This window comes from Acanthaster planci, linkage group LG01, assembly GCF_054643075.1.
Source record: "Acanthaster planci isolate LZ-2023a linkage group LG01, COTS_SCS, whole genome shotgun sequence".
NCBI classification, from domain to species: domain Eukaryota; kingdom Metazoa; phylum Echinodermata; class Asteroidea; order Valvatida; family Acanthasteridae; genus Acanthaster; species Acanthaster planci.
In genome coordinates this window covers 25,734,185-25,755,774 of record NC_141777.1, presented here as the reverse complement: position 1 = coordinate 25,755,774, position 21,590 = coordinate 25,734,185, and the positions used below count along the sequence as shown (strand labels likewise).

Sequence of the window (21,590 nt, the reverse complement as noted above, 5' to 3'; positions counted from 1 at the left end):
TAAGGCAGGGATAATTTCCAGTTGCAAATAAACGACAAATCTGGTGCATTCCCACCGTTACCGTATAAACGGAACCATGCTAATCTCTCCATTACGGTCATCCAAGGCTTACAATTACAGCTATCAGGACACGAGGTAAGAGCTATGTCCCGGTAAGAGGTTCAATTACGATCTTAACAATGCCACAATACAAATACGCGTATGTGGAACTCACCTTTCTTTTTTTTTTACTAGTCTCGTTGATCATTGATCTTCTCATCGTCTTGGAGACTGGTGCGAGGACACTGAACTCGAAGTTGAGGGAACCGGTGAAGGGCCAGTGGGGGCCTTGACATCCTGAGGGTCCTGGGAGGGTACCGGGCTGGGACTGGGGTTTGAATTCCGGTGTGGGGAGACTGTTGTCCCGACTGTGTCTCCAGGCATTGCCAGCGCACTGTTGCTCTTTTCTATGCACAAAGAAAAAGATATATAATGAGGCAAGGCCGTAAGTCTTAAAAACACTTAACAGCTGCGGCTTCAATATTTTGTCATTAAAATCTCACACATACATGTAAGTATGGGGGTGTTGACAATTTCAGGAAACCATGGTGAAACTGCAGAAGTTGTGGCAAAACAATTTTTTTTTTCTGTTTTTTTTTAATAGCTCTACAACTGTGGTCTTTGGTGTAAAAGTACAAAGTACATTTCATCTTGTCTACATTTCTAGGCTCTGGGCAGTAAAAGCAAGAATGGAATGCAAAACAAATTTTTGATGAAATCTTTCTCAGTTAGGTGCGCATTTCTTTATAAGTTGCTGCTCAGACTTTTTTTAGGACAAATTTTAGAGGACAGAAAAAACAAAAACAAAAAAAGTATTTTCTATGGTCTCAAGAAAAACCAAAGAAGGGTCCTCAAGTCAGAGGGAAGAATACCCCCAAAAGAGATGTACCCTGCTCTAGCCGCTTAGAACCAAGGCTCACAAAATTTAAATCAGGGACTTCCCTGTTGGTTGGACAGCAGAGCGGAAAAAAAATCTTCTTAAAACATTTATTGTGGTTAATTGCTGGTTGGCGGATCTGAGACTTCTCAAAATAAAAATTTTATTTTTTTTTTCAGTTCTGATACCGGAAGGACGGCGGATCCAAGCCCAAACTTAAAAAAAAACAACTTTTGTCTTATGACCTCTCCTTGAAGGAAAGCAATCTCAGATATTTTATGCGATGTTTTGGGGAATGACAGCCATCAAGTCATGAGACTGGCATCAAAACAACTCCTCACATCAAGTGGACACACATTTGACTTTACAAGTCCCACTTCCCTTCCCCATTTTGACATCTGCTCTGCGCTACACCTGTGACTTTAGTTTCTATTCGCATTGTGCACCCCGAGTCTTAAAATGTTCTATACATGACCCTGACACATTTCCGAGTAACTTCAGCATTTCTACCCCAGGGCAAAATTTGTTTATCAAGTACCGGTATATGCAATGACCAGGTATTCCAAAACAGACCAAAGAAAATATGGGAACTGGTCATATTTTGAAAACAGTGTTCCTCCCTAAAAAAAAAACCAAACTAGGTTGGCAAAATCTGCCCAAACAAGTACGCATGAACCCGACTTTGTGCAGCATAAATTATTAAGAGTGGCCACGCAGCAATGCATAGGGACCCCCCCTTCACTTAAGCTTGCCATAATTCAATTATCATTCACCCCACCCGATCGATTTTTATCGCCTTGTACTTTAGATGGGGGTCCATGCCATATGCAGGCCCTTTTATGACTGTTTAGTTTGGGTTGCACAAGGGCGGATCCAAGACCAAATTTTCTGGGGGGGGGGACATTTTGGGGGGCTAAAAAGTTGGGATTTTTGTTGCCTTTTATGGCCTTTGCGAGGGTTGAGGCTACATTTTGGGGCTTCTTACACCCTTTAGTTTAAGAACAAAGGGAAATGAAATGGACTGAAGATTCATCTGTCATTATTCCCCCCCCCCCAATTTTCGCTCCTTTTGGCCCTTGGGGACGCTGTTGTGATTTCTCCTAATTCCAATGCCGCGACTGGTCACTTTCTATAGCTCCGTTGTATCTTGTTTGTTTCAGTTTCATTATATATGCTGTTTTTCCATTTAACCGAACCACAGGATTTGTAATTGGGCAACTCTTCCCGACCAAGTGCTGGTGCATGATTATTAAAAAATCACATCAACTTGCACCTTAAAGAACACAACAATTCTGTGATTATTAAATAACCTGTTAAGTCGTCCTTTCATTTGATTAGACCGGATTATGTGGAAGCCAGAAAACGGTTTTGGGGGATTTGGGTGTCGCATTTAAAGGAATCTCGAAAATGAGACAACAAAAATGAAAAAAGAGATAAATCTTCTTGTCACTTTCGTCTTGTCAATTTTCTGTCAACCCCTCCCCCCAGGAATAGGGTAAGGGGGGCTTAACGATCAGAGGGTGTTGCAACATCCATGTTATTCAAGCCCCAAAGATGTTAAAACAGCATCTTCCCTTCCCCCCCCCAAAAAAGCAAACAGCCTACAGGTATGGGGGGGGGATGCGGAGGTAATAGATGGAAACATACGCAACGGAATGCACACACTCGGTCTGACCGAGGCAATAGGCATGGCAGTCTTTCAGAGAGACCACAAAAACCACAACGGCGGCCCTGCCTGATTCACTGGGCTTGCTATCTTTAGTCAAGGGCTTAACGCTGCTAATCGGGTGTAATGTTATTGTAAGGGATGCCTTATATCCACGTGAGAAACTGGATGGTCCACCTAGAGGGGGGAAAAGGGGAGGGGGTCGACGAGGGGAGACAATTGGCTCACAGGTCTCACACCAATGGGAGTTAATTCACTTTTTCGAAACACACTTAAGAGCACTGCAGCTAATCCAATGTGTAAGAGATGACAAGTTGTTGACTTTAATTTTCCCTCGCTGATCTTTCTCTGGCTCTATCTGAACACTGTATCTCTCATTATTAAGACTGTAAAATATCCAGTTTGAATATCCAACCAAATATATATGCATTAAAAGTGTTTGGTATTGTTGCTGTCATTTCAGTCTATGTGGCCCTTTTTCTTGGTCTGTAATTGAAATTATGAAACAGTGTTGGAATCGAATCCCTCACAAGTCACTTCACAAGACGAGTTACAAGTCCCTTCACAAGGCCAGTAACAAGTCCCTTCACAAGTCCAGTTACATGTACAAGTCCTTTCACAAGGCCAGTTACAAGTCCCTACACAAGGCCAGTTACAAGTCCCTACACAAGGCCAGTTACAAGTCCCTACACAAGGCCAGTTACAAGTCACTTCACAAGGCCAGTTACAAGTCACTTCACAAGACCAGTTACAAGTCCTTTCACATGGCCAGTAAAAAGTCCCTTCACAAGTCCAGTTACATGTACAAGTCTTTTCACAAGGCCAGTTACAAGTCCCTACACAAGGCCAGTTACAAGTCCCTACACAAGGCCAGTTACAAGTCCCTTCACAAGGCCAGTAACAAGTCCCTTCACAAGTCCAGTTACATGTACAAGTCCTTTCACAAGGCCAGTTACAAGTCCCTACACAAGGCCAGTTACAAGTCCCTACACAAGGCCAGTTACAAGTCCCTACACAAGGCCAGTTACAAGTCACTTCACAAGGCCAGTTACAAGTCACTTCACAAGACCAGTTACAAGTCCTTTCACATGGCCAGTAAAAAGTCCCTTCACAAGTCCAGTTACACGTACAAGTCTTTTCACAAGGCCAGTTACAAGTCCCTACACAAGGCCAGTTACAAGTCCCTACACAAGGCCAGTTACAAGTCCCTTCACAAGTCCAGTTACATGTACAAGTCCTTTCACAGGGCCAGTTACAATTCCCTACACAAGGCCAGTTACAATTCCCTACACAAGGCCAGTTTTAAGTCCCTTCACAAGGCCAGTTTTAAGTCCTTTCACAAGGCCAGTTATAAGTAACAGGGTGAACAATGCCAAAAGATTGCTTTTGTTAGTCTTTTGAATAGCTTGTGAACTGGCTTAAGACAAACTGACTTGTGATGGACTTGTGATGGATTTACAGGGACTTGTGATGGACTTGTGATGGATTTACAGGGACTTATGATGGACTGTTAAGAAGCTCTGTCCCATTCTGTGTATTTTTTAGTTAATGTACTAACTTGCTCAATCGCATCCTTTTGACACAGGCATGGAGCCCCTTCACAAAAAAGCAAAGCTGAGACTCAATTCTAGGGGAAATGTTTACAAGTACTCTTTGAGGTTCATCATATGAAGTCAATGCCCCAACTTGCATGCTGGGGGAGGGTCGGAGTGCCTAAACCTCAGTTTGGTTGAAAACAAAAACAGATCTACACTCCAGTCTTTTCACCAGCTGTCCCCAAATTGTAAAAGTGGCCCAATCCCTGAGTCAAAGACTGAAAAGGAGGCTCCACTTTTGATTCTTTTGAGCTACAGAAACAATTTCCCTGGCTGTTACACAACTGCAAAGTGTAAAAAGGAGCTACCACTGATCCACCAGACAGAGTCACTCTGATCACGGGTGAAAATGCCGTTTATGACCCGAGGTCCTCCTGCCAATATTAATAGTTTCTCATTCCAACGGCTTTTGGAGGAGAACCTCTACACAGTCCGCCTCAGCTGGGCAGACCTGATACTCATTATTAGCCAAAGACGTCATCAGCTGGTGTTGGCGGTCGGGCCTTTGGAAACCTGCAGTGTATGCGTGCAGCTACAATGTAGAACTGTACCCATGGAGCAGAAAAACGGTGAGACAGAAGAGAGAGGAGATGACGAAGGGGGGGGGGAGAGCAAAATGCCTGGAGGACGCATGAAAGTCCAGTCTGGATCCCCCCGGAGATTTTTTCTAGCGAGTTATCTCATTAATTCATGTCACGGGGAACCACTTCCCCTTGGATACAACAGACACAATCAACCGCAATCATCATGTGGACGGACAGAGTCACCATTCATCTGTCTGCTGTTAACCCAGATCTCTTATTATTCAGTCATTTTCGAGTGAATGAGTCTTCTGGAGAAAACGATTCTTGGACAAAGGTATTGTCAGAAATGTAAATTCAAAATTAATCTTCAATCACTGTTTATACATGTACATACATGTAGAGTATGTTCAAATATGGTACATGGTAAATAGAAGTTGGCCAGGTTCTTTACAAGATGAGAATGAAACCTAAATAAATTCCTACACCACAGTTCTTGTACTCATTCAGGCTTCATATCAATGTTAAGACAGGTAAACAACATTTTACTTAGTATCTTAGCTGGTATTCCACCTGCCTGTATATACATGTATGAAGATATCCTCTCCAACTAGAACAACAAACCGCAAAAAAGGACTACTCCCAATGAGTTCTCAATCTCTAGCCCATTTTGGAATCTTAACTGACTCATTATCTCCCTTTGTTACATTTTGTATTCCTCTCCACTACACTGGATTAGCAGCATTACTTCTGTATGGTTTATCCGCCAGCTAGGCTGCTGGCACCTCCAGCAAATAAGCCTTTTGCGAGTTAAATTTGAATAAAATCTGGTGCACTGAGTTATCTGACTGCACATAAACATAACAATTTGAATTCTCCAGACTAAAGACACTGTTGCTATACCTCATGATTTGGGGCAAGCTTTTGCATAGCGACCACCATTTCTGGAATGGACTGGTTCCGTTGTGCCCTTCTTATCCATTGAGAACAGTGTATTGTTGCAAGTCGTCTCTTATGTAACTAAAAAAAAGCTTGCCCCGAATCACGATGTATAGCAGCAGTGGTTTTAGTAAGGACAATTCAAGTTGTTATGTTCATGTGAATTTAAAGAACTCAGTGTACAAGATTTGGGTCAAAGTTAACTCGCAAAAGGCTTATTGGCCCCTGCAAGCAGTGCTGACTTGCCTCTCTCTGGGGCCTGCGCACATGCCTTCCTCTCCAAGGTGCACTCCTTGCTGCCAGCAGAGGCTATGTTCCGAACCCCCCCCCCAGCTATCCAGTCATCCTCCTGGGTCCTATCATTATATATCTCTTCTCTGTCTCTCGCCCCATATCTCCCTAATGCAAGGGTCCAATTTATACAGGCTAAACTGTGACAAACCACTCTACCGTTAAATCTTAATCTTTTCCTAAGGTCTCTCGGGCCCTGGTCAAGCCTGTTGACTGACTGTTGGGAATGACCCGGTCTGCCAGTTCCCACAGCTGTTATTTGGACAGTCCAGGAAACACACTAATGCATCAGTTTTTAGGTATTAGGCAGTTTTAGGTCTTTCAAGAGCACTTCCTCGTATATGAAAATTTAAGTACTGCTCTGTTTGGAATACTTAACATTATTTGCACTTAAATAAAACTGAAGAAATTTCACTGAAATTCCTACAGGAGGGGAAAAAGACAGCCCTTGAAATTAGTCTGACTCATATTGCTTTTCTTTTATAAAAATGTACACAAAATAACGCAACAGTTGTTTACATTCAAAATAAACAAGAATGTTTCAGTTATGCTCCATGTTCTTCACAGACTTCCCATCCTACCAGTGGGCTCAGAGATGCTCATTAATTTTTGGCACCCTCAGAAAAATTATGAAAACTATATGCATGACACAGCACCTGTGATATGATCTGGCAAATTGGATTAATATCCACGCACATCCCTGAACAGACAGCCAAGTGAAGACATCTCATCTACAATTATGCACTGCTAACTACACCCGTAAATGTGCTGACAGAGACAGGTGACAACTACAAAACTTGTACTTGGACCTTTTTTTTAAGCTGATTAATGCCTTACTCCTATGAGATATTAAGTCTCTGAACTTTTGCATACTGGTTTGTTAAAAATGAAAACAAAAAAAAAGCTAAGCTAAAACTCCAATTTATGACCAGATGCTCCAACCACATTACAGAGAAAATTTTCCAAAACAGACGATCAAGCCTTTCTGGAAAGGCTTGAACATGCTTTTTAGGTTAATTGCAGCGCTGCCGCGCGCATACAACAAAGTGAAAAACTAATTTTGACCAAGAATTATTGCTTGCCCGTGCATTACTCGAGACGTTGGGTTACATCTTGAAGGAGCCCTGCCAGTGGAATGGAGCGGGAGCCCCTGATGTTAATTATTTGTGTCATCCCGGCCCCTGGATCTGGCGAAATATTGATAAGTGTAATGGGGACCAGCGGGAGGGGCTGCTTGAGAGGGGAGCGAAGAGTTCGAGTAGAAAATGAGAGGAAGAGGAGTTGGGGGGAGGGGGGGAAGGTTGGGTGTGAGAGAGAGAGAGCAAAGAACTGAATCTGATAACACGCAAGGATGCATCACAAATTAAATTTCTCCTGCATCGCTCGTGAGAGCATGCGGAGAATGCTTTCATGCTAAGGGAGCTGTCTTCGATCAAGTCCAACGCATCGAGGGCTGTGAAAGTGTAGATATCCACCACCCGCGTGAGTGAATGGGAACATTATCTATTATGATGCGTACTTCCCAGCTAATTATGGCTGACAGCCAGCGGTCAAAAAAGCCAATTTTGTTTTGTTTTTTTGGCCTCTGCACAACGATGTTCTTCACTGAAAAGCTTCACTGGGGATCTGCATATTGGTTAAACACGTGAATGCACATGAACACACATCACGTTGCCAAGGCTGTATAATCTGGTCATCGACAGGCCAACCACCATTGTAAAATTTGCTTACTGTCCATCACAGATCTGATCTGAAAACTGAATGAAATCAGTTTTGGGATAAACTGCCGGTCTGTTGGTTGGGTAACCCTGAAAACTGAATGAAATCAGTTTTGGGATAAACTGCCGGTCTGTTGGTTGGGTAACCACTCAGTTCCTGGATGTGCTTATTGCCACCCAATAAGAATTTCCAGCTGTAATCACATTTCTGGCAAGACCTCATTTAATGCTCATGACAAGGTCACTGTTGTCAACATTGGAAACCTCCAAACTCTGTTAAACTTCCTACAACATCCACTAGGTGAAAGAATTTGCAGGACCGAGGAAGGTACAATGGGCAAAATAAATTATCAGGCACACAACTTGGACTTGGACAGAAAACAAGGAAACTCCAATCATTACAAGACTTTCAATTTCAATGACATGAAAGTGGGAAGTGAAAAATGAGGATATCAGCTGGTCCAAGGAAAAGTTGCATGCCTGAGTTATGAGGGAGGGCAATGATGCGAAAATATGCAAAAATGTGAAAACAATAAAACACATCATTTCAAATTATGTTACAACGCCCCAATCCCTATTTAGAAATACTGAAACAACTCTCTAGGTCTCTGCTTTTCTTGTTTGGTCTCCAAATTTTCAGTTCCTTAATTTTAGCCTACACCCCCAGTACACACTTACACACCATCACAGGGCAAATTTTAACTATCGATGTGAAGTCTATTCATCATTGCTTTGTTGATCTTTACATACAGTATTATGATACTGACTGCCTCTGTGACAAGCAGACAATGGCATTATAAAGGTCAAAACATTCTCATCCAATCACAGTTCCCTTCTCTGACTATGAGGGCTCGGGTAATTCAGTGCCTTCTCCCTCCCTCCAAACCCCCCCCACCCCACTACATCATAACAAACACTGGATCTCAATGTTTGTCGGGTTACACAGATTGGCTCCAGCAATGTCTTCCCACGATGCCTATCCCCAGTCGTCAACAATACCAGGGGTGACTCAAATGGTCCTAACTTTCAGGTGGGCACGCAGATGACAATGAAAGGCTAATCTCTGAGCTACAGTAGCAGGGCAGTAAGCCCACACTTAATACTGCTTAGCAGTCAACCTGTTAAACCTTGCCAAACACATCAGGAGATTTTTTCCCACGACCCCCAGAGAGGGAAGGACTTTCGGTCTGGTGTAATGCCTGAGGCATGCATGACCTATTAACAATGCCCGATTTTTTTTTTTAAATGTGTGAAACTGCCTTAAGTTAAACTCCCAGACATATAGAACCAAATTTAACATACATCCCCAAAGTCACTCCTACAGAAGCTTGAGTTAAATCAATTTACGTTTCAGGGAAGTGGTAACAGTTATGAGATGCAAATTCATATGCTTTTATCATGTTTACAAGCATTCCCCCCCCCCAAGCAATTTGCTGATTCACCACGCAGCCCGGACCTCCTCATATCACTGGCTTGTCTGTCTACACTGCACTCAATGCACTGACCTGTGCCTCTCCCCCATACTGGAAGCTGTTGCCATGGTAAACACAAAGCAGACACAAACCGTGACTGCAAACCATTCCAGATCGTTCCTCGTCCGCTGCCAACGACTTTGGTCTTCCTCTTTTCAACAGTCCCACACTCTAATCTCCACTACCTCCAAATAAAAATCTGAAGTTTCTCATTTACACAAAACATTCCAGATTGGACATTCCCTCTTATAATACATGTACCTCAACATTTGTTCGGGCATTCCTTTTTACGGATGCACCTCATTCAAACCTGAAACAAGGGACAGGAATTCCACTAAATTCTCAATAGAAGCAACAGGGTGGCCCCTATGGATACTTCATGCCTAATTTAACATCCTCAAAGGCCAGCTTACAACAGATTTTAACACAAATGATGCCACCCCTTACAACCAGTGTAATACTAGCTACCAACTTCAAAGACACTGCTCGCTTTTGTAACTGTTAAGCTTGTTGTAGGTACACAGCATAGGTCTCAGGTGTTTCAGCAATTACATGGCACACACATGGCCAGAATGTCTACTAACACATTGGCAGCCTTGTACAGCAAGCTGCCTAACAACAGTACCACAGTACCGGGTTTATCAATGAAATCGGCAGTGTCAGTCACCCATACTGACAGCTGGTAATTTACAACGGTGTATCTGCGGCACTCATTTCCTCGCTCTAGTGGAACTCAGGCTCAACGTGTGTGCCTGTCTCGATAGCGTGCGCCTCAGAATCTGCCTAACTCTGAGCCAGGGATCATCTCAACACCAATTCAATTCACCGTACCTCTCCTTGTCAGTGCATGCTTATGAGGACTTTTCTGTGCTGTAACAAGACACTGCGTGAATGAATAACAACCATATCAATGGTTTATTCTTTTTTTTTAGTTGAAAAGGAGACTACAGGATATGAAGCAGACTGACAACTATGTACGGGCTTTGTTTTATTAATGTCTGGGGGGGGGGTGAATCCCTTTGTCAAATTTGAAAGGCAATTTTTCCCACCTGAAACTGTCCAGGCATGCTGTACATGTACATCAGGTGTTACGTTGAACAATTTCCACAGAAACAAAGAATAGTTGCTGGCCCATTTAGCAGAGTGGAAATTCCCGGAAGCATTGGCTAAATGATTGCTTCCGACTGCAGGATATGCCTGTATTCCCTTGTTAGATGGTCTTGTCAAGAGGGATCTTTTTTTTTTCTTCAAAAAACAATTTCCGCAGGGGGTAGCCGAGGTTGGTGTTTTGGGGTGAGACTGCATTTCTGAAGCAGTTGGACTTTGTTTCCTTATTAACTGTGTGGCTTGGGACAATTTCGAGTGGACTCCACAGCACTGGATGCGAGACAGGGTCAAGCCCTATACTTGGCTTTCACTAACACAAGCGCTTGCTCTGGTTTTGGTCGCGAACTGTCCTGAAGACTGCAGACCCCAACGGCTGGGGTCGGGCCAGGGGTGGCAGTGGGATAGGGGTTGAGGTGGGACAGGAAGCAGACATGAAGTACTGCCATGCCTCTGCTTTATTGACTGCATGCTAATCCATTGCCTTCAACCCCTCCAAATGTTGGTCTTTATTATCTATAGGTAATGTCATTCGCTAATTGCAGCTCAAAGGTTGTGTAGTATGAATAGACACAAACAGGTGAATTCTAAAGCTAATCATAAACTGCTGAGGAAATTGAACTTCATAGCCATCTCGTCTGCAATGGCTATGCTACTTTCAGAGTACAGGAAATCATACAAAACTTTAAAACCCTGCGACACATTTCTACTTCTTATTTTCCGCCAGTTTTTATTTTTGTAATCAATCTCCATTTCATCAAAACTCTTTGGGCTGTAAAGATCCCTCAAAGGCCCTCAAGAAAAATAGAACCTACTTGTACATTTACAATGCTTGCGAAATTCTTAAAGTCAAAAGCTCTTTCATAACTCGTTTTCAGTTGCAGTTTCAATTCATTTCTGTGTATGTTAGTTTCCACTTTATTCATGAGAAGGTTTGTTGGACAAACTATCTGTTGACATTGTGTTACAAAACACCATGTTTAAGGAGACAGTGGACTACGTCCCAGCATCAGCCCTGGATTCCAACACTGCTGCACAGACATTCAAGTTGAAAAGCAAATGCTCCAGAAACAATTTCCCTCTCTCATTCAGAAAAAGACATTCTTCTTTAAGACTGACCCTAAAAAAAATACACATTTAGACCGTGCAAGGTGGTTTGATCTGGAACTTCTCATAAATGTTACACTGCAGGAATCCCGCAGCCTTCCGAAACTTGGTCTTTTAGTGGTAACTTTATGCTTGGTTCTTGGTTAGAGTTGACTCTTGAGTGGGGATCAAAACAGCCATAAACCATTGAGTTTCAGCAGAAATAGCAATATAGTACTGCTGGGTGTAAACTCTCAAATTTAAAACAAACATACAGTTTTTGTGTAATCCCAAAGTACAGAATATGATAGCATGGCTTCTCAGCTGCAAAATGGGGCAAAAATCATACATCCAGATTCTTCGTTTTAAATAGCCCATCCACAAGTATAATTTGACAGAGTTGCCAGTAAAGGTGCTGGGTCATGGGTCACCTGTGTCCATCAGGCTGAGTGCAATACCCTATGATGAATGGATTTTACAGACAAAACACACCCTGTGCCGAATGGGTTTTACAGAAAAGGCTTCAACCGCAGTAGATCAGTTCTGCCTGACCACTGTGGACACCAAAAGTACTGTGCGCAGTCACAACGGCTCACGCAGAAGAACCAGCACCTAGCTAGCTCGCCAGCCCCAGCCTGCTACAAGCAGCACTAGTTAGGGTGGGAAAAATGCAGAGAGCGGCAAGCATGCCAACTATGTCAGCAATGTACAGGGCCACTTCCTCACAGCTGTCACAGAGTCAAGGATGGGAACGGCTTGCCAAGCTCCACCCCCCCTCCATCTCTATCTTATGACATCATGATTGGTGGATGGACTGGCTTCTGGTCTTGGGAAAACGGTTGAGGGGTCCCTTCTGTAAACTCCTCTTGACAGAATCCCATCTTAGATGAGGCAAAGCTGAGGAGCCTCGGTCAGTTGAGGGATGGGGGGGTTTGGGTGATGGAGGTTAGGGGAGGGGTAATGCCAACAGGATGTCAACCATGAAGGTTTGGCAGTGTATGGAACCTCTTGTCAAATCTGACAAATATGACTTCCACTATCGACACAGGATCCATCTCATGACACTTTTGAAGCAGGATGTTGCTGTGTCCCATCCAAAAAAAGACAGACAGACGCAAAAGGAATCTGCCCACCTCTTTTGTGCTTCCTGATTGATAAATTTGTTTGGTTCATCTGGCTCAACTTTTTCCTGCTTTTAATTTGGACAAGAACATCTGCTCCCCTTAAACGATTACCCTGTGAATTATTCATGAATTTCAGAACCAGCTGGGGGGAGGGTCAAGGTTGAACAACCTGCAGGTCCGGCCTATGCCGGCCAGCACCTGTCCATTATGGTGATTAGACCTCTTGAATTATGCATGGCCTTAGAAAGAGGACAGGATACATGAACTGATGTGTATACTCAGAGGTGGAATTATACAAGGTGACCAACATTTCCATTTATTGCTCTCAGTGAAATAATGCTTTTGAAGAATTTTCAATGAGTGTATGAGCAAACTTGTGAATAATAGTATAACTTATCAAATAAATGATATCAAAATTGAGCAACTGTGCTTTCCTATAGGCCTACACAATTTTTAAAAAGTCCCAGAGTTTAAGTATTTAAACTAGGAAATGTTGCGGTGATGACAAAATGGAACAAAAAGGCACATTCTTCCCCCAAAAGCACTTTTCCCAAAACTGAGAAGACGCAACTAAGAGGAACTGCCACACAATGAAAGAAAAGGCAACATACAAAGTTCCCGTGTAAGTTCAATTAAAAAAAAAAAACGAGCTGCTTGAGTGGAGAGGGGTGGGCAAATTTAACAGGGGGGGGGAGAATCACTGAAACAACCTGATGAGACTGTCAGTCTGTTGGTCCACATGATTACTCTGGGGCATAATTGGCTTAACCATTACCATGGTAACGGTGCACATCTCTGGAATCTTCTTTGTGAATGAGCATGAATGTGTGCGACTCGTGCGTTGGGCATTATCGTGATGCGTGTCATGCCATGAAGCAAGTATCACCGACAAGCACAGAGTGACTGCATCGATGGCAGGATTAATTCCAACATTCTCCCCAACAAATGTTGGCTTACTCTGAGGTATGAAATTGAACACAAAGCATGTGCACAAATGTCATAATGTTGAAAGGAACAAAATGAGAGATTATTTGCTATGTAGCTATTTATATAACTCTGCACAATACAGACTGCAGGTTGCTAAGTTGGATTGTGGTCTCCGGGGGGGGGGAGGAGAAACTGAAGATGTCTGTTTGGATTTTTGTTTCTGATTGCTTCATCAACTGTGTTTTTGTGGCAATTGAGAATACGTTTGCAGTTCAACATCAAATGCATCATCTTATCAATGTTTATCTTCATCCTTCAGTTCCTTCAATATCTGTGGAACAAACAACCTGTTTTGAGGTTAGGATTGAAAGAGGTTTTTTCTTGGCATTTTACTGACATTTTATGCATAGCTGTGTTCACACCAGGCTACAATATAATGCCCCAAAATACATTTTGGAAAAATAATCCTGCAGTCAGTGAAAACTGCAAAATCTCAGCGGTAACAAAGGATAAAAAAGTCAGTGCACCCAATCCCACAAGCAGAAACCTTGATTGTCATTCAAATGCAAAAGGAAGCACCCGGGGCCGTGCCCTGGCAAATCCATTCCGAAGAAACATATCCCGACATATTGCTGAAGATGGCACTGCAGTACATTCCCCCCTCCTCCCCCCCCCCAGGTTCAATAATCCGTTACAACACGGTAACGTGTGGAATTATTCATTGTCTGTCCCCGCCAGTTGGTGACTCACTACTTTACAAGATGACGATATAAAAAGGGGAGGGGGGAGGGAAAAAATGAGGAAAAACTACTCCAGAGTCATGTATTTGGGCCAAGCAGTACCGATATATTCAAGACGGCCGAGGGCACCACAACAGTGCTGGCATTGTTCCAATACAGACACTCACTTCAGGCATCTTCGAATACAGTTTCTGAATTCAACTCGGGAGAAAAAAAAAGGGAACTGGGTGACTGAGGGTTAGGTTGGAAAAAGGACTTTTTCTTCAAAATTGTCAAGTTTAATAATCAGTAGGGAGTAGTTTTGAATGCAAGGCAGCACAGCTTTTACATTACAGCAACTTACACAAAGTTATTTCCTAATACGAAGTCCAGGAACTTCTGTTTGATGCTGGGCAGTGCCATAATGATCAGTTTGTTGCCATGTGGTGACAAATTTGTGGCTAGTTTCTTTGTAGTTTAAAGATGCAACCACCAATCATGAGTTCAAGGTGTGAAAACGCATGACACCACAAACTGCCCATATACAGGATTAATCTTGAGAGTTGCCATGGACACAACGCAAGACCTGGTGAAACAAGCATTCCATTTCTTCCCTACTGGTACCATCGGTCGACCCAAAACAAACACTGTCCATTCAATTAGCACTCGTTGGACAGGGGACCAGGTCAGCACGGGGCGTGAGTGTCACCTCCTTCTCAGATGAGCTGAGGGAGGTGCTTCAGCTCTTCAAACACGGGTCACGCCACACGCGTGCAGTGCGATGACATCATTCCTGAGGGCGGGAAGGGGGACAAGTAATCTCAGAGGGGGGGTGATAAGACAGGGAGCCCAGGCACAACAACGAAGACAATGTGACTCAGAAAATTTGAAAGGTTTACAATAATTAAGAAGAAACTGCGTGCTTTCTCTTTTGAGGGAAGGGAATATGCCTATCTTCAAACAGTAGACTGGTAATGCAACAGCATCAACTTTATCTTATGGGCAAACAATAAGTGATTCAGACAGAGAATTCCTTTCACTGTAGCACTTGAACTTGAAGCAGTCAAGCAAGTAACCATGGAAACCAAAGAGCAAGCCTTAACACTGTATACACAAACTGCATGAAATTACAATTCCCTTCACAGAAATCAAACTGAAAACCCCTTATCTTGGTCCATCGGTAATAAATTATATTTTCGAGAATGATTTTTGTTAAAACAACCAACAAAATTCCACGCTGCGTTGCTGATACTTTAACAAAATTTCCCAACGTTTGAAAAGCACTGGATAAGACTTTTTTCCATTCCTTTTCCGCGCTGTCTATTAACACGCTCTTTTGAGACCTTAGGTGATTCCGTTGAAATCCAACACAATTGGCCCTCAATTAGCGGGCTGTCTTCCCTCTCGGCTGTTGACGTAGGGACGTGCATGGACACCGAGGAATTTGCTGAAGAAACAGCCGCCTAGCAATGCCGGCAGACAGACTGAGAATTCACTCTTGTTCAGTCCACATGCACACACCACTATTTTACCCATCACTTTTTCCTCCATAACATGAGCACACTGCAGTACGTTGTATGTCACTACTTCTCATATGTCAAACTGCTCATATGCATTTTAATAGGGAAATTAGAAAAAGACAAAAATTCCTTTTTGATATGCCATTTGCTAGGTTTAATGAAGATATGCAACAGTTTAATGAATAAAAATACATAAACATGATTTGTAATATAAAACCTTCATTTGCCCATGATGGTAAAATCGTTGCTCTTATTGTGAATTTGGATCACTGCTTCAGCCCAAAATCTCCTTCATTTAAAGAAAAAAAAATTAAACATTTAATTTCAAATTTTTAATTAATTTTTGTTATTAACATTCTGAAATTATCTCAGAATGAAAAATATGAGACATGAGAAATCTTTAATTTTTCAAGATTAATTTGGAAATTTAAAATGTTAAATTGAGACCACACCAACTTCCAGGCTTTTGAGAAGAAAAAGTAGTAGCAAGTAAATGACATGGGAGAAAAGTGGAAGCACAGTAACATTTTGAGTCTATAGTTGGGCTTCTGAAACAGTGGAAGTCACTTCTGCCTCCCTGGTGCTCAAGCTGATGCACTATCCAAAGGATCATTCTACCTAACTGTGTACATACACATGTACATGCATATATACCGGCACCTACATGGGCGGACTGTTTTCCAAATAAGGTCATTCATGGAGCCAGGCCATTGCATGCGCACCAGACTCCTGGCTCTATACTGCATACAGTGTCTCCCCACAGAACATCGTGTGTTGTAACTGCATGGGGGTGTGATGTATGATGGGAAGTGTGTTGGAGGGAGGAGGGTGTTGATGGGTCTGCCCTAGTTTCCATTTGGGTGAACTTATTTGACCGAGGAACAGAGAAATCTACAGAGAGGGTGGAAGAGCTGTGGTTGCTTTAGAAGGGTACAGGGGTACATGTACACCAGCACTGGTCTATTTAGAAAAGGACTCACATAGGGTATTGGGACTTTCCATTAAACAATACCACTGTGATGCAGCACAGTTAGGTAAACCGTGACAGTCTGGTTATACCTTGTTGTGTACGTGATGTGTTTTCCCCTCTGCTCTGATCTCATTATTCCGATGTTAATTGATTGGAAGAAATTCAGTCAAAGGGCAATCCAGCAACTAAGTGTCATCCTATACATTGTACTGGCAGAGCCACATGCCACTTTCAAAAAGGAAGTCAACCCCTCGGTGTCTGCTTTCTGTCGCCTGCCCTCCCTCTTCCATTATTGGAACAGTATACAAATAACAAAATGACCTACAATAGAACTAAAAGGATGTACAGTATCTGCAGTAAATGCTGGATTTGAAATACAGTCCCAAACAATGCAAGCTACTTGCAGCAGATAATCTCTAAATATGCTAATGAACTAAAGTGGCACTATTAGAAATGCTGCTCTACAACTGATGAGACAAAACTAGACCCCACCAAAAACGGACACAACTGGTGAGTTGAGAAGGTCGGTGATTGCTAGGCGACCGTTTTTTTGGACAGAAAGTAAAGAACACATTTGAAGCCAGGGATCAGTACTGCCAAGAAAGGGGGGGGGGAAAATCAATGACGCACTCCTGGGTAGAGACCTCACATGTGAACCGCGGAGCCAGAAGTGCGTGGTGCTTATCTAAGGTCTCTCCTCCCAAGGGGAGAGGACGATTTTAACAGAACACGACTGACATGCTTAGCAATAGAGGATGGGCAGAAATCAGAGATCTGGGTTTATTGCAAATAGCTCAAATTGTCTTGTCGTTGGGGTCCGCTGACAGGCATGCGACCCCAGGGGGACTGTGCAGTTCCCAACTTGTGTTTCACTCCGTTGCGAAAGGACAGACTTCAAAGATCCTTAGACTCACTGAGGAAAAACCTTCCTGATATGTATGTCAGTCTGTCTGCGAGCAGGGCAAGGATGATATTGAATTAGGGCCCAGTTTGGAGGAATTTTCCTGTCGTTCAAATTCAGGTCTGAGCGGCGAGTAACGTGATAACAGGTGAAGTATGCGACGATGCTAGATGGACTGCACGACTGCCGGACATCCCTGCTTTCCTCTGGTGGGGAGATCAGAGCTTGCCACACTGAAGTCAGCTTGTGGGACTGACTGTCCACTTACGATCAGCAACTGTGCGAGGCTAAATGTATGCACGTGGCAGATAGAGATCAAATCTTTCCCAAGACACCGTCGCACTTGATGGCGCATCTTGAAAGTCCGAGGTAGCCACAGAAATTTACACAATTCAAATACAGAAAAAGGGAAAACAACTGCCACAAAAAATTACTTCCTTCCAATTACTTCCTTGAATTCATCCTTTCAAGGGCCCAAGCACTAGAATTTTATTTCAAACGTTAATCACTGGAAATTGTGCTTTGTCCTCCATAGAATTTATCAGTCATTCTATACTTGTCACTTCTAAGGGTTTTTAAGGGACTTTACTATGCTGAAGAAATTTCCAAAACAGTGATGCCACCTCTGACTGAAGTATCAGTGGAGCTTCTTCAGCACAGAAAGTTGGGAGAATTCTGATTTTTTTTCCTGTGGTAAAAACATGTCCAAGTTAAAAACAAAAAATGGACATTGATATGTCCACAGTGTCCATAGGAACAGACGTTGGCCAAACCAGTAGCTCCAGCCCTATTAATTCTGTGATGCGTTTCTAGTGGAATGACCCAACATGGTTCCTGAATCATTTTACTGTCTCGGGTCACATTCTGCATGGCTGATGCGTACTCAGTATAACGTTTGTTGACAGAGTTCCCGACATCCGAAAGCCACTAGAATGTCAACAGCGTCTTAGCAATTAAGGTGAAACATGATGAAGGGGAGGGGGGGGGGGTGCAGACGCCACTTTCCAGAATGCAAAAGGGAAAACCAGAAATGTACACGCATGTGCAAAAATCATCAGATGAGAGCGCAAACAGCCAATGCAGCACGGAAGATGAGATTGCCGAGTGCAAAAACTGGCCAAGCTGCACTGTTTCTTTGTCTGACTGGCTCAGGTTACCTGTATGGGAGGCGCTGACGGGAAGCACTGCCCAAACCAACACTTTAAGGGTTACCCAAGAACAACAGACAGGGTAAATGTTTGCCCTGAGACTGGCAAAGTCGAGAGGCGATGTGTGGCCCAGCGGAGAAAGGGCCGGTTCCTGTCTCTCTCTTCACATGAAATGAAAAGCAGCGGAGAGAGAGAGAGCCAGCGAAAACAATGGGTAGGAGATGCACATGGGTGGGAATCTGGGCCACGTGTACGCACGAGGGTCTTCCATGATTCATGACGCGATTTCCTCATGGTGAGCGGACAGACTACAAACACCGAACAATTCCAATTAATGCCGCCAGCGCGCATCAAACCTCTGAAGCCCCCCCCTTGGAATTTGGGTGTGATAACAAGCACGCCGTGTTGTCATGGGGATAGCACACTGTGCTCAGTGCATGGATCATTACTTCAACGGCATTATGAACATCACAAACAAGACAAAAGCCATAATGTGTGCATGCTGAAAAACAATGACTTTACATGTAAATGCATGGAGAATATTATTCAAAAATGACAAGGATGCCAGTGTGACTCAGTGTTTTATAGGCTGTGTTGCTCAAGCTAAATGATAAAAAAACAGCCAATAAGTTTCTCCTTCTGGCTTGATTAAAGAAAGATAATTACATTTCCTTCACCCAATTTAAGGTGACAAGTACAATGGAGAAAGAATGGGGCAAAGAAAGACCCTTGTCAGTGTCTCCAACATTTCACCATACATTGTGGACAATGACTCCCACGCATTTGCAGTTCTAGAGCAGGCAAGTTTGGCTTCCCGACAGGTTTTGGTTGACCTTAAAATTCTTAAATTAACAGACAACGAATTTGATAACAATTTAATTGAAATTCTTGATGTTAAAAAGACCACAGAAAAACTTCCCTAAAATATCACTTTCAACTGCAATTGCTGAGCCAGCTGAAATAATGTTTTGGGGCCAATAAATGCTAATTTATATTCCTGTTGTTTTTTAGCTGTACGGCAAAATCCTTCATCAGGGTTTGAAGTGCCATCGACGGCCTGTATAGTTAGCAGTCTTACACCACTGAACATCAATATTTGTGTCTGTGAACATGTATATACATCTATATATAAAAAAGCTGGCACCCGTATCTGTATTTACCCTAAACCCTAGCGTTTTTGCTGGGCACACTCCTCAATCCCTCAAAATCCTGTAATTATCCATGCAAAAAATATTGCATTCAGCCTCAATCCCTCGGCAATTCCTGTCATTTTGTCGGGGCAGTGCGAATGATATCCTGGAACAGCATGGATGCTTTCGTGTATAATCTTGACATGAATTTATGCATGGCTGAGCATAAACAACACAAGATCTAACCCACAACCTTCACACAGTATATCCTTTGCTAGAAGCCACACTTTTTTGTTCATTCTTCCTCAATCTTCCCAAACCAGGAGGATTGAAATAGGGCTGGATAGGTTCAATAGATTGGTGCTTTGACAGTTGCATGTCCTCTGGGATTCAGACAGCAACGACCATCACTCCAAATAAGCCTTTTGTGAGTTAAATTTGAATAAAATCTGGTATACTGAGTTGTCTGATTGCGCATAAACATAACAATTTGAATTCCCCAGACTAAGGACACTGTTGCTATGCCTCATGATTCCAGGCAAGCTTTTGCACAGTGACCACCATCTCTAGAATGGACTGGTTCCTTTGTTCCCTTCTTATCCATTGAAAACAGTGTACTGGTGCAAGGCGTCTCTTATGTAACTAAGCAAAAGCTTGCCCTTAATCACGAGGTAAAGTGTTGAAATTGTTATGTTTGCATGAAGTTAAAGAACTTGGTGAATCAGGCTTATTCTCCTGACTAGTCCGGCAGGTGGATCCTCAAGCGGCCAACACAAATGGAAAGCATTCCGTGTTTATTGTTTTCCTTGCTGCTTGTGACTGATCCTATGATGATCTCCACTACAACAGCAGGGGAAGTTGGGGCGGCAGCTTGAATTCATTTTGGTTTTGCCAAACCACCCACAGGCAAACATCTAAAAACCCCTTTCAAGCCCATTTCCCCGGCTAATTTCCAGCTTATTCCACCTATGCAACATCTACTGGTTTAACCGCTTCATATTACAAGTGGGAATGAGGAGGCCACCACAACGCAACCAGTAAACTGCTGGTAGGAAATAATTAATTTGGCATACCGGCAGGATCTAACGTTTCAGGCAGCTTTGGGTCTCAGGAACTGTGACTCTGTAATTCAGCCCGACACGCTATGCTACACATCAGGCCTGGTAGCTGTGACGACCCACTGGGTAAAGACGGACTGAGTGTCACTAAAGGTGCGCAGGGCGCACAGCCTTGCATCTCAGGTCTTGTACACAGGTCTCGCATGACACTGGGTCTATCAAAGATGGGTGGTCTCGGCCCTGCATGACTGTTATTGTACCTCGTCTCTTTCTGGATTATTCAGTGTGACTTGTTGTACAAGTGACCTATGGCATCTAAACATTGCAGACGGTGCTAACATGCTGTTTCTTAGGCCTGGACTGTACATGTACAAGTGTGCATGTGCACTGTTCAAAACATTTGAGACTTTACAGTGGATTTGGAAAACCTGGATCACAGGGCCACTTGGAAGGCATTCAGCATGTCATGAATAAGTTCTGAATTCTTGCAAACTTGTGCTTTTCTACAAAGCTCCTGAAATACATAGGGGGGCCTATGTGAAGTGTCTACTAGACTTCAGCAGGAAATATTCAAATGCCACATTTCACACTCTGGTGCATTTCCACAAATGATTCAACAGCACTTTTTCATATCTGTACTAACAGCCCATGCACCACTCCCCAATGTGTTAATGTGCTTTTAGCAATAAACTCAATAATGCCATTTATTTCATTCCACATTTCACATTAAAGTGTAAAAATTCCATTTGAATTGATTTCCCTGGTTCTTCTCAAAAACCTCATCA

The 21,590-nt window shown here is 43.0% G+C and overlaps 1 protein-coding gene across 2 annotated transcripts in view; it reads right to left on the bottom strand.

The window, feature by feature from the left end:
- The window catches only part of ino80 (INO80 complex ATPase subunit), a 213,158-nt gene that overhangs the window by 95,481 nt on the left and 96,087 nt on the right, over positions 1-21,590 (bottom strand). For both annotated transcript variants that reach the window (XM_087141547.1, XM_087141554.1), the window contains one exon: positions 215-446. In XM_087141547.1, the coding sequence (XP_086997673.1) occupies positions 256-446 (191 nt within the window). In that variant the 3' untranslated portion in view covers positions 215-255. The remainder of the gene's footprint in view (positions 1-214; positions 447-21,590) is intronic.